Below are 16,379 nucleotides of genomic sequence, written 5' to 3'. Positions count from 1 at the left end.
GACTCCTGCTCCTTCCTCACTCATAATTGTGAACTCATAGGGAGTCTTAAATGCCCAGTTGACCAAGAGGCAAAAAAATGGAGTCCAGGTTTCAGGCGGCTCACGCCCAGATGGCCATGGCTGTGGTGCTCCTGTCCTGCCCGTGAGGAGCCCTGCAGGACATTAGATGAGTTTCTCCACCTGGAACACTGCACTGCAACCACTTTCCTGGAACTAGAGAGAATCCTGAGGCTGGAGACAAGTAGCTAATGATTTGGAGGGACGATCAAAGGCTTGGGACTTAGCAGGAACGTGTTCGAAGGATGGAAACAAGGAGGCTTGTGGAGAGTATGTGGCTGGACCTCTCAGAATGGACCTAAAGTTGGAAAATATTTGTGCCCCCAAAGACCCACTGCACAGGTGACTTGTGTACGTCAGACATCCTCTGGCCCCATCCACCCCGCCCCCCCCATCCTTGCTCTTTGGACTCTTGGACAAAGTGGTCATGGTGGCAGGGACTGAGGCTGTGTGGGGGCTCACCTCCAGGGCTCACCTCACTTCACCAAGGCTGGCCTGGCTACCATCACTGCTATAAGCCCACCTCTCCGACAGCAGAGGCCACGGGGACACCCTTCCCGGGAGCCGGCAGACACACTGCCTGCCTCCCACAGCATGACAGCTATCCCACCGCGTTGCTTTTGATCAGGGAACTCCCTTTATAGGAAAAGAAGGAGGGCAATGGATTCCCTGGTCTCACCCTACACCACCCAACAGAAGCAGCGGGCCTCAGAGAACAGCAGAACAGCCTACTGCAGGCTCACTAGGGTCCGGCTCACAGATAACTCATGGGTGCGTTATATTCGGCACCCATGGTGGGGCTGTCTCCCCATAGCCAGGGACGTGGGACAGAATGGGCAGCCTCAGCAAAGAAAAAGAATCCGTGAACAGAACCGAAAACCTCAGTGAAAGCAGATACTGCCACCAGGGCGGCTATCACCCTTTGTAGCTGGCAGATTTCCATCCGCGCTGCTCAGCCACTCTGGCTAAAGGCTGGAGACGGCAGCTTCAGCATCAAAAACCAAGGTTGTGTCGAACAGCTTCTCACACCACCTCGAAGTCCTCTCACCCTGTCTTCCTCCGGCCGCCGCTGGGGCCCCGTCCCTGCGGGCTTCAGCCGGCTCCACACCGGGACCACCAGGGAGCACGTCCCCCGAAGGGGAGGCGATAACTGCTCACCTCTTTAAAAGTTAACCAGACACTTACCCTATGACCCAGCAATTCTACTCCGAGGTCACTACCCAGGAGAAATGAAAACACGTGGCCGTGCAAAGACCTGTACATAAGTATTCATAGCAAGATGATTATCATAGCCAAAATTAGAAGCAATTAAATGTTCATTAGCGGGTGAATCGTTAACAAAATGTGGTCCATGCTCGGACTGCATCTCAGTAATACAGAGAAACGAGCTACTGACACACGCAATCACGAGGGCGAACTCAGAAACGCTCTGGTAAGTGGAAGAAGCCAGACGTGAATCACTGCACACTGCACAGGTCCACTGGCACGCAATGCTAGAAAAGGGGAGTCCACCTCAGCGGTTTCCTGGGGGCTGAGGAGAGCCATGCACACAGGCGTGAGGGGCCGTTTTTGGAGCTGGAAGTGTTCTCAATCCGGATTGCAGGATGGCTGCCCAACTGCTCACTGAAAACCATCCAAATGCACACCGACAATGGGTAGATGGGATGGCATGTAGACTCTGCCTCATCGAAATGGTTTCAATAAAGAAGTTTAACTTTCACGCCCACAGCACTTGGCACAGCTGATCCCTTCCTCCTCCCGTCTTCACGTCCTACTCCTCTTTTCTGACCTTCCTCAGAGCTCAGCCCTTGGTCCTCTTCCCCATGCCACTCTCCTCAGTGTCCTCACTCAGGCCTGTGCCTTCAGTGACTCCAGGTTAATGTGGCTTCAGCCTAGGCCTCTGGCCCGAACTCCAGGCTCCTCTACCCAAATGCAAACTCAAAGTCTCCCTTGGGGGTGTGATGTCACCTCACATGTCTGTATGTCCTCACTGAGCTCCTGCCCTTCCCAGCCCAAATCTGGGCCACCCTCAGGGTCCCCATCCCAGCTGATGGCAGCTCCATCAATCCCATTGCTCAGGCCCAAAGCCTCGGAGCCATCTTTGACTCCTCTTCTTCTCTCCCACCCACAGCCAACCTATCAGCAAACCCCAAACGTCCTTCCAAAGAAGGGGATCACTTCTCCCCACGTGCACCCCGTCACTTTGGTCCAGCCCATCGTCCTCACACACGGGGCCTGCTATGGGAGCCTCCTCACTGGCTTCCCGACCTCCACCTTTCCCCAGGGTCTTTTCACAGCATACGATCCACAGCTGCCTTATAACATGTAAACCCAATCATGTCGCTCCTCCACTCAGATCCTTCTCTGGTTCCCCGTTTCAGTCGGTCCTACGTGACCCAGTTGCATGTGACCATTCTGACCCCGGGTCTCTCTACTCCAGCCGCGTGGGGCTTGCAGTTTCTTGAACATGCCAGACAGACGGCCACCCCTTAGCACTGCTGCTTCCTCTGCCTAGAATACCCCCCTCCGTGGTGGCAGAACTTTAAAATGACCCCTGCGGTTCCCGCCCTTGGCATCCACATCTTTGTGTGAACTCCTATGGCATGTGAATAGGACCTGTAACTTTCGTAACAGGCAAAACCAATGGGTATAACTTCCATGACTGTTCTACATGACGTGATAACGTGAGGGGATTTTGCAGATGTAATTAAGGCCCCAATTGTCCAAATTCATCAGTGTGACTGAGTTAAAAGGATGGCCATCCCTGCGCTCAGAAACTTGAAGCACCGAGGCCTGTCTGCTGCTGGCCTTGAGGAAGCAGCCACCATCCCTTCGGCAGCCACAGGGAGGGGAATCCTGCACAACCTCCCGGCTCCAGAACGGAACGGCCTGGCCGACATCCCCGGAGACCTGAGCAGAGGACCCGCTGGGCCTTGCTCAGACCCTCAGAAGCTGGCGAGAGTGAGTGGGTGTCAATCTGCTCAATTTGTGCGGATTGTTACACAGCAACAGGAAATGAGTCTGCCCTCGGATATCCACGTGGCTTCTTCCCTCCCTCCTCCAACGGGCAGCTGTCACCTTCACAGGCCTACACTGAGCCCCCTGAGGGAAACTGAGGCACGCCCCCCCTTTTCTCCATAGCACTCACTGCCCCCTAACCTGCTGAAATAGGTGTATTGTTTCATGTCACCCTCCCATCTCCTCTCGACCACCCCCCCCCCAGAATATAAGCCCCTGGTTCCCTGGTGTTTCCAAGCATCTGGGCTGGGACCCCAGTGCACCTTCAGAGGAGCAGTGTTGAACAGATAAAGGGATGCGGGCCCTGTGGGGCCATTAGCTAAAGTAATTTATGTGCATGTGTTAACCGGGGAGGTCAGTGTGCCCACAGAGTGGGTGGGAGACCTTTCTGGGCCACCTCCGGGGTCAAATGCGTGGCCTTCCAGCCCAGCAATGCCAATGAGCCGATTTGGTTGAGAAACAAGGCCGGCGCTGACTGGTACTCCCGGGTGGCCTAGCCCGCTCCTCAGAGCTGGAGAGCTCACACCAGTGGCTGGGGGTCAGCAGGCTCTTTGCCCGGTGGCCTCAGCACCCTCCTCTGGAGAGTGAACAAGAGTGCAGGACTGGCTGCCCCCCCGGCCCCCACAGTCTCCTCGCCCCTGGGTTGACCTCAAGGGATTGGTGCTGTTGAGTCTGTCCTTTCTGACATCGGACTCGTTTCGTCCCCGCCTTTGCAAGGTGGGCTCCCCAGGGAGCAGCCTGAGACGGACTTGAATGGGTGGGATGTTTATCAGCAAGGGCCCTGGGGCCACCTTTGTGGAAGGGAGCGGGTGGAAACAGGGTTGGGCAGAGAGAGAACCTCTCTGCTGGCCTCGGGTAACCCACGCCACAGGGAGGTCCGGAACTGAAATGGCCCTTCAGAGATGCCCAGCTTTGGGTCAGCACGGACCAGGCGTTGGTTGTGGGCACCTGGGAAAGGTGTGCCGTGAGCCAGGGGGTTCTCTGCGGCTGAGCCACACCCTGGACCAAAGGCCATTCTGCCGACCACGCTACCACCAGCTCCGTGGCAAGTCCCGTCTTGAAAAGAATCCGCGCTGCCCATCTTCTTGTTCACGACACCGGCCTGCACCCCTTCCGCTGAGGCCGTCTGTCTCTCTTTTATGTGCAATTATTTTCATTTGAGATACGTTTAAAATGCCCCCCAAAAAGCACTGTTTTTAAATGCATGACACAAAGACAAAGGAAACCGATCACATTTACATTCAGGTGTCAAACTGTTAAACCATCTGTGACAGTCAGAGCTTGTTATTGAAAGCGTCAGGTAAGGAGACCTCGTGGCAGGTCCAGTAACTGCCCACTTACAAACGGGTGGTGGTCTGAACACTGCGTACCGAGCTTTGCAATAGCTGTGATGTGACAGGGGCGGACCTGTCATTTCCAGTTTTGACAAAGCCCCAGGTATCGCAAATTCCCCTGTGGACCGCTCCTCCCTCACAGTTGAAGGAGAGGTTGAATTTCAGTTAGCGGTCAGAGAAAAATAAAGGTCGTTTCCCATGCAAGTTCCATGCGGGGAAGTGGATATTGGTGTGGGAGTGGGGGTGGGGGGTGGAAAATTAGCTCCAAGAAATGTGGGTTCAGGAAGAGTCCTCCCTAACAGAGGGGCAAGGATGCCCCGTGGCAGGGGTAGAGGGCGGTGGGGGAGGCCTGCCCAGTCCTGACACAGCTCCTTCGGGCCTGGAGGCGTCCGGTGCCCTCCTGTGCCTCCCCCCACCCCCAGGGTACGGGGAGTCCAGCTGCATAATCCCTGGTTGGGCCACACACCCCACCCCCATACTCTGTCTCTCACCCCAGGGGCCCAGGCCACCCCACAGGCTTCCTTGCTACCCCCCCCTCCTCCTCCCCCGCGCACATGGCTGGAGCCAACGCAGTGACCTCGACCAGACCGACCCCTGCAAATGAGGGCGCGCAGGGCCTGACCCGCGGCGGCCGGCCGTGCCCAGACATCCGCCCGCCCTCTTAGGCCGCGCTGGGCTGCGCGGGGCCCCGGGCATAAAAGGACGGGACCGGAGAGCCGGCCACAGCCGCCGACGTCGGACCCCGAGCCCGCACCATGACGGTCCCCAGCCTCGCCTGCTGCCTGCTCGGCCTCCTGGCGCTGACCTCCGCCTGCTACATCACCAACTGCCCCGTGGGCGGCAAGAGGGCCGTGATGGACCTGGACGTGCGCAAGGTGAGCCGCTCACCCTCTCCCGCGAGGACCCGAGCCGCAGGGTCTCCCCTTCCGTCCCTCCGCCTCCCGCCCCCGCACGGCCCCCCCGCCCCCACTCCCACCCCGCTCAGCCCCCTGGCTGCCCTGCCCCCGCAGTGCCTGCCCTGCGGCCCCGGGGACAAGGGGCACTGCTTCGGGCCCAGCATCTGCTGCGGGGACGAGCTGGGCTGCTTCATGGGCACGGCCGAGGCGCTGCGCTGCCAGGAGGAGACCTACCTGCCGTCGCCCTGCCAGTCCGGCCAGAGGCCCTGCGGGGACGAGGGCCGCTGCGCCGCCGACGGCATCTGCTGCAGCCCCGGTGAGCGGGCCGCGGGGGACGCGGGGTCCGGCGTCCGGGGACGGGGACGGGGACGGGGACGCCGGACAGCCCTGACCCGCGTCTCTCCGCACAGACGGCTGCCGCACCGACCCCGCCTGCGACCCCTAGGCCGCCGCCTCCCAGCGCTGAGCCCGCCGCGCCCTGGACATCGCGCGCAGCCCTCGCTCCCTCCACAGCCACCCCCAAATAATGAAAATAAACGAATGCACCTTTTCCCTCTAACTCGACTGGCGTCTCAGTGTCCGCACTGGGAGGGGCACGGGGAGAGGAGCGGGCTGCTGCCCCGGGAGGGCTGGGTTCCGTGTGTGCTCGCAGAAGGAAGGGCCGAACAGGCGGCAGGTGGGTGGTGAGTGACTTCTAACACCTGAGGGAGCTCGCGCCCCTGCGGGCTGGGCAGGAGGCCTCCACCCTCCACAGCGGAAGGCCTGTTCCCAAGGCGCTGAAGGAAGGCTCAGGCCGCAGGAGGCCCCTGGTACTCAGATGTGGCCAAGCTGGGGACCCTGCCAAACAGGGGCTCCTGGGAACACACGGCCACAGAAATGACCCTGGAAGGCAAAAAACGCCACCCACAGGACGACTCTTCTCATCGATTACTGGGAATCAATAAAAGCCTAATCCTCTCCCCCAGATCACACCCCTTCTCTTACCTCCGCGGAGGGTCCGTGTCCACACAAAACGGGGGCACAGCGCATCTGTTAGTGATAAAAAAAAAAACAAGGAACTCGTGTGGCTCAGTGGTTGAGTGTCGACCTATGAACCAGGAGGTCATGGATCAGATCCTGGTCAGGGCACATGCCTGGTTGCGGGCTTGATCCCCAGCGTGGGACATGCAGGAGGCAGCCAATCAGTGATTCTCTCTCATCATTGAGTGTTTCTCTCTCTCTCTCCCTCTCCCTTCTCTCTCTCTCTCTCTCTCTCTCTCCCTCTCCTTTCCTCTCTGAAATCAATAAAAAATATATATTTTTTAAAGTTACTTCTGTGGCTTTCTCACACTGGAAGACTGCATACCCCTCCCCCCCCCACACCCCCTACACACACCTAACTGTGTGTGGATCTCACAGACATAGTGGAAAGAGAAAAAAATACTGCCGAGGCCTGTAAGAATGTCTTCATATAAATCACAAAACGGGCAGCGCTAAGCAATGGAGCCAGAGGTCTTGGAGGGGCGGTGATGGAAGGAGAGGGCTCTCTGGGTGCGGCCGTGGTCTGCCTCTGGGCCGGGGAGCGGGTGAAGGGGCGCGCTCAGTTTATGAAACCCATCAGCTGCGCACGTGTGAATTGTTCACGTCTGTGTATGTGCTATACTGGAGCAAACGTTTTCAAAAGTGAGAAAAGGATCATTGCTAAGGATATGAAGATAATAGAAATGAAAGCCCCAGTGACCAACAGCGATCTAGACTGGGGTTCTTGCTGGGGCTGTGAGAGGGGGTCCCTCCCAGGACCCCCGCATCTGGGGAGCAGTCAGGGGGTTATTAGGAAAGGATCAGGAGATGACTCCAAGCAGAGTCCTGTTCAAGTCCCCCATGGGAAGTGCGTGACACACGTAAATGGGTATCTGAGGAAAGTCCTACAGTTAATTCTGTGGCCCCTCAGACACCGCACAGGGGACCACGCTCCTCAGCTGGAGAGATGTGGTCACGGGTTTGTGCTTGGCGAGCTCGGGTGTCCACCCACCGCATCAGCGGAAATTCGGAATCGCCCCCCTGGGACTCCTTTGTCAGCCTAAGTGCCCTGCATCCCCTCCAACCCCAGTGGCTTACACAGAAGAGGGGTATCAGTCCAGCTTTCTCACCTTGGGACTGAATTCAGGTTCCCCCCCTTCCGACACCCCACCCACCCACTGTCCCTTTCTTTCCCTAAATCCAAAGGCCAGCAGTATTTTCTTTTCCGCCATCAAAAACATAGAGTCTGGCCCTGGATGGTTTGGCTCAGTGGATAGAGCATCAGCCTGCGGACTGAAGAGTCCCAGGTTCGATTCCAGTCAAGGACACATGCCCGGGTTGCGGGCTTGATCCCCAGTAGGGGGCACGCAGGAGGCAGCCAATTCATGATTCTCTCATCATTGATGTTTCTCTCTCTCTCTCCCTCTCCTTTCCTCTCTGAAATCAATAAAAATTAAACAAAAAAAAAAACATAGAGTCTGGTTAACAACCCTTTTTCTGAGGACATCAAGCGAGGTCCTGTGGGTGAGCTGGGAGAGGTGCTGAGGGAACCCAGGCCACGTGAAGTTGTCCAGGGGCCAGACAGACCGGCAAAGAGCGAGCTGCTGTCATTCTTTCCCCTTCTTCCTGGCTCAGCCCCGGGGCCTCTGGCCCTCCTCGTTGTGGCCGAAGTGCTTGGCGCTTGTCCAGGACAGTGGTTTCCAACTCTCCCTTTGTCTAACTAGCACTCTGTGAACCCACCTTGCTACCCAGCAGTGAAATTCCCAGATAATATGCCTACCTGCACTCAATTTCAAAAATATATATAATTAGTCCTGGCAGTAATATAGGGAAAAGGAGAGTAACATATTACAAAGTACGATTATTTTAATATGTAACGAAACAGGCAAAATAACTCCAGGTGACATACACCCCGTAAAGTCATCTGATGACACCTGCTGGTAATGAGCACAGTAAGAAGACGGGAAGCCGCTCTCTGCGGGAGGGTCAGGAAAATCAGAGTGCAGAAGGGGCATGAGGATTAACATTCTCCTTTGTGCCTGAGGGGAAGAAAGGACTCAGATATCCATGACTTGCAAAGGTGTGCTCCTGGAACCCCTGAGGAAATTTGAGTAATGCCTGAATACTGGATGATACAGGCACAGCTCGTTTTACTGTTTCGCTTTCATATGCTTCACAGATGTTGCATGTTTTACAAACTGAAGGCAAGACCCTCCACCAGAAGAGAGATGACACCTCACTTTATTGCCATATTCACTTCACTGCAGGGCGATGTCTCTGAGGTCTGCCTGTGCTGATATATGGTCGAGGTTTGGTTTGGGGTTTGCATGTGTGCGATAACAGTCCGTGGTCATGGTTATCAGAACAGTCCATATATTTTTGAGAGGTGCCCTGGAAGGGATGTAGAGGAAATGGTATGACAGTTGGCCTTGATCATCTGAAAGTGGGAGGAGAATTAAGGTAGAGATGAAACAAGCCACCCCATGACGATGATTGTCATAACTGAGGGCGGTGGGTGCCCGCAGGGTTTTGGTCTAAGTAGCTCTAGTTTGGATCTATTTGAAATTTCTCATCATAAAAACCTACAAAACCAAAAGATGGTGGTAGAGGTAAATGTGCTGATATGAAAAGCTGCCCAAAATTTATTTTATTAACAATGGTGCAGCCCTAACCGGTTTGGCTCAGTGGATAGAGCGTCAGCCTGCGGACTCAAGGGTCCCAAGTTCGATTACGGTCAAGGGCATGTACCTGGGTTGCGGGCACATCCCCAGTAGAGGGTGTGCAGGAGGCGGCTGATCGATGTTTCTCTCTCATCGATGTTTCTAACTCTCTATCCCTCTCCCTTCCTCTCTGTGAAAAATCAATAAAATATATATTTTTAAAAATGGTGCGAATTAGTACATATGGATTGTGAAATAACACTAATAACACTAATTTGTAAAGTGAAAATGCCTGTGTGTGCACCCAGAGGACTGTGGGCCACACAGGCGAGCTCCACACAGGAGTGTGAAGCCTTAGGACAGAGCATTCCAGTCTGAAAACTAGAAGTGTCGGCTACATCAGTGAGCACCTCCTGCTGCGATTTATTTTTATGTCACACTATCAATGCCGCGGACGCTGCGGCAGAGGGTTCTTGGACATCAAGACCACAGACAAGATCACAAAAAACAAGGGACACAGACAAGGAGCGAGACTCCCTCAGCCCTGGCTAATTAGGGACAGAAGCCCTCATGATCCTGCCCCCCCCCCTCCCCCCGAGCCTGGGCAGGGGTGATGGCAGAGCAGATCTCTGAGGCCAGAAGAGAGCTTGACCTTGGCTTGGCTCCTGGACCTTCCCCCGCACAGGGCTGGCTGAGGCTGTCACGAGGCCGTGCCCCAGGCTGGTGGTTGGGGTCAGGGCTCAGAGGGACTTTTCTCAGCCTGGGCTCCATGTGGCCTCCAAGACCTGGAGCCAGACATCCCAGGGAGAGGCCAGGCTGGTAGAGAAAGGGGGATACAAGGTAACAGAGGGCTAGAGGGCAGAAGAGAAAGGGAGGGGTGTAGGGGGACAAGGAGAGAGGGCCCTAGAGTTGAGGGGGGAGGGACGGGAGAGGAGTGAGGGGGAAGGGGACAAATGGGCAAAGGGCACAAGGAGGACACGGGACAGAGAACGGCGTTGGCCTGTTAGTGGACATCTTTGCCCTGAAGCTGCATGTATCAAAGGGTGGCAAGTCGGTTTGCCTGGGAGCTCATGTGAGAGTGAGTGTGTGTGTGTGTGTGTGTGTGTGTGTGTACAGGGGCCTGCCTGTCCTCAGGTCTGTTGTGTCTGTTTCTGAGGGTGACTGTGCTTCTGAATGTGAACCTCGGACTGTATCTGTGACCGTGGTGGGGAGCCGCGGGGCAGGCCCCTCCCAGTTCTTTTCCTGTCTGTTCTCAGGGAGCGTGGCTGGCACGGCTGTGCCGGGGAGCATGGGCCAGGGTCTCGGGGCGCCTCTCAGGCTGGCTGAGAGCCAGATGGGGTGCCCTTTCCTCGTGGCCTCCCTGCTGCGTCTGGGCATGTGGGTCCCACTCCCCGGCCCTCGCCCACCTGCACCCCCCGCCCCGCCGTGCACACCCCCCACAGCCCTGGATGACAAAGACATTGGACTGAGAACCTGGGGCCCAGGATGGGTCCCTGGAGCTGCTGGTCCCTCAGCCTCCGGGGAGTAAATGGGGACCGGAACCCCTGCTGGCTTCTTGGCTTGTCCCTCCCGCCGTTCTCATCGTCTCCCGTCATTCTCTGTGTCTCTGTGTCTGTCTGTGTCTCTCTGTGTCTCTGTGTGTCTCTGTGTCTCTCTGTCTCTCTGTCTCTCTGTGTCTCTCTGTCTCTCTCTGTCTCTCTGTGTCTCTCTGTGTCTCTCTGTCTCTCTCTGGTTATGTTGTCCACGACATCTTCCCCCACGCTTCTCCCTTCATTCCCATCCCTCCTGGCCTTGGCCCTCCCCTCCCGCCCCAGACAGACAGACAGACAGACAGACACCAGCCAGTGCATTTTAAACGGTTTATTTTTCGTGCTTCGAGGGCGGGGCGGGCGGCCGCGGGGCTCAGTAGACGCCGGGCGGGGCGGGCTCGGGCGCCCCCGCCAGCTGCACCAGCCGCAGCAGCAGCGCCCCGGCCGGCCCGTCCAGCTGCGTCGCGTTGCTCCGCTCGTTGGCGCGGGCGCGGCGGGGGAGGCCGGCGCCCTCCCGGCACTCGGGCTCCGTCACGCAGCTCTCTGCGGGGAACGGGGGCTCAGCGCACCGGCGGGCCCGGGACCTGACCCAGATCGGGGCCCGCCCGCCCCCCCCGGTCCCCGGGCCCCCCCCCCCCGCCCCTCCCCGTACCCCGCTGGCCCCGCACCTTCGTCGCAGCAGATGCCGTTGGCGGCGCAGCGGCCCCCGCTCCCGCAGGGCCTCTGGCCGGACTGGCAGGGCGACGGCAGGTAGTTCTCCTCCTGGCACCGCAGCGCCTCGGCCGTGCCCACGAAGCAGCCCAGCTCGTCCCCGCAGCAGATGCTGGGCCCGAAGCAGCGCCCTTTGCCCCCGGGGCCGCAGGGCAGGCACTGGGGGCGGGGGGGGGGGAAGGCAGGGTGAGCGAGGCCGCTGCACCGGGGTGAAGGTCAAGGCCCCTCTGGGTGGGGAGCGAGCTCAAGGACCCGGGGTTCGGGTCGCCTTGGCGCTGCTTTGGCCCCAAAAAGGGTCCCAAGAGAGGAGCCAACATCCACCAATCCACCAACCTCCCTGGATTTACAGGTGCCTCCGACTCTCCCTGTGAATCACTCAGCATCCACACACACACACACACACACACACACACACTAACACACACACAGAGACACACACACAGACACACAGAGACACACACACACAGACACACAGACACACACAGACACACACACATACACACACACAGAGACACACACATACACACAGACACACACACACAGACACACAGAGTCACACACACAGACACAGACACACACAGACACACACACACACAGACATACACACACAGACACACACAGACACACAGACACACACACACACAGATACACACACACACACACACAGACACACACACACACACACACACACAGACACACACACACACACACACACACACACACACCGCCCCCCGCAGGGGGTCTCCCAGGGCTGCAGCATCCGGGCGCTGCCCACCACTTTACCCCTAACCCAGGCCTCTCGCCCCCATTTCTCACCCCCCCTCACCCAGGCCCTTCCTTCCGTTTCCTGTCCCCTCTCTGGTCTGGCCCGGCCCCCTCACTCCCTCACCCATCACCCCCTTCCCCTGTCCTCCCCCCAAAGCTGGGGGGCCTCTGCTCACCTGCCTGTGCACTAACCAGGGGGCGGCAGAGTCCCGAGGCCCCTGGGTGACTCAGGCCCGAAGGCCGAGCAGCGGGGAGGGCAGTCTGCCTGCCCAGCTGCCCCCCCTCCTTTGTTCGGCAGCTCAGGCCTGAGCCTCCTGCGGCCCGGGAAGAACTGAGACGGAGCGCGGAGCCTGGGCTCCCTTCAGCTCCAATGAAAGTGGAATCGGAGGGACGGACTGGACATGCGGCAGGAGGGAAGTGGGCGCGGTCCCCAGCACAACTCCTCACAGGGTGCGGGGCCGGCACCTACCACCCCGGCAAGCTCGGCGATGGCCAGTGGCGGTGTGGAGGCCGGGCCTGTGGCCGGGAGAGGCTGGGGGCTGGGTGGGGAGGCCTCAAATGCTGAGTGTGAAGCAAGGGGGCGGGAGGCCCCCCTGCTGCCCCGCCACTGCGGGGCGCCGAGAGGCCCCAGGGCACACAGGAGGCTTCCTGCCCAGTTCTCCCGGCCGGCCCAGCCCAGGTACTGCGGAAACCGCTCCTCCATCCGCGTCTGGACGGGGACGGTCCAGAGAGCCTTGCAGCCCGTCCTCGCCTGCCCGCCGTCCGGTCCCCTCTGCCATCCACTCCCAGCCTCGCTGCTTCCGCTGGGCACCCCTCCGGACCCCCATAGCCCCGGCGTCCCTCTTCCCCAGCCCCGCACCGTGGTGCCAGCCCGGGGCTCTGCCCCTTCCCCAGCCCCGAGGCGGACCGTGGCCATACCTGTCTCAGCTCCAGGTCGGACATGGCCCGCTTGCCACCCCTCGGGCAGTTCTGGAAGTAGCAGGCAGAGGTGACGGCCAGCAGGCCGAGGAAGCAGGCGGGCAGCATGGCGTCGGGCATCCTGGCGCAGGTGGCCACAGCGTGGGGTGCTGCTCGGCAGGCTGTGCTGTGCTGCCTTCGCTGCTGCCTATTTATGGCCGCAGGTGTTTCCTCCGAGGTGACGTGGCCACCACCCCCCTCCCCAGTGGCTCCCCAGGAGCCCACGGCCACCAGGTCCCCCGCCGTCAGCAGTGATTCAGGCGCCTGGGGACGCACGTGGGCCGTCTGTGCGGGGCCGGTGGGGGAGGAGGGCCGCCTCATGACTGGCGGGGGGGTGGCCGCGGTGTGGCAGAAGCTGCTGAGACTGTGATCGCAGCTCTCAGGGCTCGGAAGAGGGACACATGAGGGTCACTTGGGGGCTGTCTCTAAGCTTTCTAGGGGTGCGTGGGCCCTATCCCCCATCCGTCTCCTGAGGAGGGGGTGAGGGGGACTCACGGGGCTGGCGGGCCCGGGGGTGGTGGGAGAGGGCTGCAGGCCTGCAGGACCCCTTCAGAGGGTTGACCCTGTGAGAGGACAAGTGGCAAGACCAGCTCGCACTCCAAGCGGTGTGAAGGGAGGTGGTACTGGCTGCACCCAGAAAGGAAACTGCTGCCTGCAGCCTGTGGAGCAGGCAGCCCCGATGGAGGTAAGGGGCCAGGAATCAGGGGGCCACTCCCACAGGGTGGGTGGGCAGGCTCCTGGGGAATTGGGGGTTGCTCCCATCCCATGCACACACCCAGAGCAGGGTCCAGGGTCTCAGAGACTGGGGGCCTTGGGGCAGCTTCTCGGCATGTCCCCACCTCTCCCTCCCAGCGGGAGCATGGGGGTTGGGAACCCAGCGAGGTTCAGAGGGATGGGGAGAGGCCCATGGAACCTGGCAGCCGGCCTGCCCCAATTCCTACCCCACCAGGACGCTAGTTCCCGGGGACCAGGGCAGGTGCCATCTCAAGACTGGGTTGAGGGCGAGGGCATCAGGGCTGTGGGTGAAGGAAGGGAGCAGTCATAGCCAAAGGGGTCCAGCCTGAGGAAGGAGCCCCGGCTGACGGGTTGAAGAGACTCAGCCTCCCTCCCACCAGGGCACCAGAGTCTCCCTGTAGCCCCAGCTCTTCCAGCCCCCAGGCTCTTGGCCTCCTCTCCAGGGTCCTGGAAGGAAGCTCCTAGAAGAGGGGGGTGTGTGACAGGGCAGCCTCCTCCCCACAAAGTGCTATGAAGGGTCCAGTGTCCCCGGGAGAGGGGCTCCGACTCTCAGAACCTGGTGTCCATCTTTTCAGGAACGTCCTCTTAGGGGCCGTGAGGACGCTGGAGCCCCACGGCCGGCTGCCATCTGGCCGCTGTGGCGGGAAACATGACGTGGGCAGGCCACTTGTCCGCTCTGAGCCTCACTTCCGTCCAGTGTGAAGCAGGGAGATACTAACAGCCACCTCCTAGGCTGTTGTAAGAGCTTTAGGAAAGTGCTCACGCCAGGGTGAAGTTAATGAGGAGGAGAACTGTATTATTAACGCCATTATTCTCATTAACAGCTGACAAGCTTGTTTCAGAGAGAGTATCTCACTGGATGAACCCAGGAGGAACATTCTCACTCCATCATGACCAGAAGGAAGCTTGGTGTGAACTGTTGCCTTCCCGAGACTCTGTGGAATGGGGGCCGGGCCAGGGAGGAGGCCAGAGGGCCAGCTGGGCCAGCGGTGGGGGTAGGCCCAGCATCCTTCCCTCTCCGCCCTGCAGGTCTGAGTCACCTTCTGAAATGGATGGGGCTCCGGCCGGGGGCAGGCCAGCCTTGTCCACCAGCATCGTCATTCTAAGACTTGCCCCCGCACCAGAGCCCCTTGAGGGACCCAAACACCAGATGCCAGAGGGCCTGCTACTCCCAATACCACCTCCTCAGGGCCTGCATGGGCTGGAAAAGTCTCATTACTCTGCTGGCCGGCTGCACTGTAGATACATCTCCTCACCTGTCACCAGGACCCTCTGGATGTCCCACCCCCTCTCCTCCTCCACACCTTCCTCCATGAGTTAGACTGCAAATGCACCCTCCAAGCTGAGCCAGGTGGCTTGTTATGATGACCTTTCCATCGCTGAACAACTTACTCATTTCCTGGAGTTAGGGATCGCCCTGGTTCCCCCTGGGGTCCAGCTGCCGTTTTTTAGACGTCAACGCTTACTTTTCAACTCCCTCCACTCAGGCTTCGCCCAAACCAACCCACTGAAACGCCTGTGATCAAGATCCTAAACGACCTCCATCTTGCCGAATTCGGCGGCCATGTCTATGTTCTCATTTTCCATAATCCCCCGGCGGCATCCTACAGGGGTGAGCACTTGTCCTTTTCAAAAATATGCTTCATGTGGCTCCCGGGACACCACGCCGTCTTGGTTCTCCTCCCACCACCCTGGATGTTCGTTGTCAGTCTCCTTTTCTGGCTCTTCCTCTTTGACCTTGGCTTCTAACGTCGGAGCGTCCCAGGACTCAGGCCTGCATCCCTTTTTTTCTCCTCTTCCTAGGTGATTGATGCTAACCCCATGATTTTATATGCTTTCTACAAACGAATGATTTCCAAATTTGTATCTCCATTCCAGGCCTCTCCCCCAAGTGCCAAACTTATAGAGACAACTGCCCAATGACACCTCCCCCTGGGTATTCAAATAATTATAGGCCTCTCCAACGTACCATGGTCAAACTCAACTCCGGATTCTTAGCTGCTCCCCTGCTCACTCCCAGGGTCCCCAGCTCTGCAATCAGACCACGACCCAGCCAGCAGCTCCTGCCAGAGCCTGAGACTCTCCCTGGTCCTTCTCTTTCCCTCACTCTTAACAAAGTCCTTCCTCTAAAATACATTCCAGATCTATCTGCTTCTTTCTGCCCCTGCTTTGGAACCTCAGAATCTGCGGTTTCCTTGTCCTAGAAGACTCACCTGGATGCTTAAATGTCTTTTCTAAAAGGAGCCTTCCCTCACCACCCACCTGGAGTACGCATTCCTTACCTCCACCTCAACTATTTTCAAACTTGGGTCTATGTCGATGGGTTTAATAGCATCTACAATCACTTGAGGTCCACCTTGATACAGTGCTTGCCACACGGTGTTGTGGTTTTTTAAAATTATCTTTATTGCCCAGCCGGCATGGCTCACGGTTCAATTCCCGTCAGGGCACATGCCCAGGTTGCAGGCTCGATCCCTGGTAGGGGACGTGCAAGAGGCAACCGATCGATGATTCTCTCTCATTATTGATGTTTCTCTCTCTCTCCCCCATCTCCCTTCCTCTCTGAAATCAATAAAAATATATTAAAATAAAATAATCTTTATTATTTCCAAAGTATCATCTTTAGTTTTGTAAACTTTCTTTAATATTTTTCAGTTTACTTTTTCATTAACTTCCACTCTTGTTCACACCTTTTCTTTTCTTTTCTTTTTTTAAAAA

General features: G+C 58.1%; 2 protein-coding genes across 2 annotated transcripts; one reads left to right on the top strand and one right to left on the bottom strand.

Moving 5' to 3' along the window:
• The first annotated feature begins 5,164 nt into the window (after positions 1-5,164).
• Positions 5,165-5,750, top strand: OXT (oxytocin/neurophysin I prepropeptide). The gene is made up of 3 exons (XM_008141022.3): positions 5,165-5,284; positions 5,420-5,621; positions 5,716-5,750. Exons 1-3 carry the CDS (start codon positions 5,165-5,167, stop codon positions 5,748-5,750), a joined length of 357 nt encoding a protein of 118 aa, XP_008139244.2.
• A 5,116-nt stretch (positions 5,751-10,866) lies between these two features.
• On the bottom strand, positions 10,867-13,031 carry AVP (arginine vasopressin). The gene is made up of 3 exons (XM_054724186.1): positions 12,888-13,031; positions 11,162-11,363; positions 10,867-11,036 (listed from the first exon to the last, which is right to left on the bottom strand). The coding sequence occupies exons 1-3, from the start codon at positions 13,005-13,007 to the stop codon at positions 10,867-10,869; spliced, it is 492 nt and encodes a 163-aa protein (XP_054580161.1). The 5' UTR covers positions 13,008-13,031.
• Between the last annotated feature and the right edge of the window lie 3,348 nt (positions 13,032-16,379).

Source organism: Eptesicus fuscus, chromosome 12 (genome assembly GCF_027574615.1).
Source record: "Eptesicus fuscus isolate TK198812 chromosome 12, DD_ASM_mEF_20220401, whole genome shotgun sequence".
NCBI classification, from domain to species: Eukaryota; Metazoa; Chordata; class Mammalia; order Chiroptera; family Vespertilionidae; genus Eptesicus; species Eptesicus fuscus.
Note: the sequence above shows the minus strand (reverse complement) of the source record. Positions and strands in the feature narration are given on the sequence as shown.

Bases quoted from the DNA above. Each gene is read 5' to 3' on its own strand.
- OXT (XM_008141022.3), top strand. From the start codon at position 5,165: ATGACGGTCCCCAGCCTCGCCTGCTGCCTGCTCGGCCTCCTGGCGCTG. The intron at 5,285-5,419 runs GTGAGCCGCTCA...CTGCCCCCGCAG, and splicing joins TGGACCTGGACGTGCGCAAG to TGCCTGCCCTGCGGCCCCGG. The intron at 5,622-5,715 runs GTGAGCGGGCCG...CTCTCCGCACAG, and splicing joins CGGCATCTGCTGCAGCCCCG to ACGGCTGCCGCACCGACCCC.
- AVP (XM_054724186.1), bottom strand. From the start codon at position 13,007: ATGCCCGACGCCATGCTGCCCGCCTGCTTCCTCGGCCTGCTGGCCGTC. The intron at 11,364-12,887 runs GTATGGCCACGG...CCCCGCCCCCAG, and splicing joins CCGACCTGGAGCTGAGACAG to TGCCTGCCCTGCGGCCCCGG. The intron at 11,037-11,161 runs GTGCGGGGCCAG...CGTTCCCCGCAG, and splicing joins CGGCATCTGCTGCGACGAAG to AGAGCTGCGTGACGGAGCCC.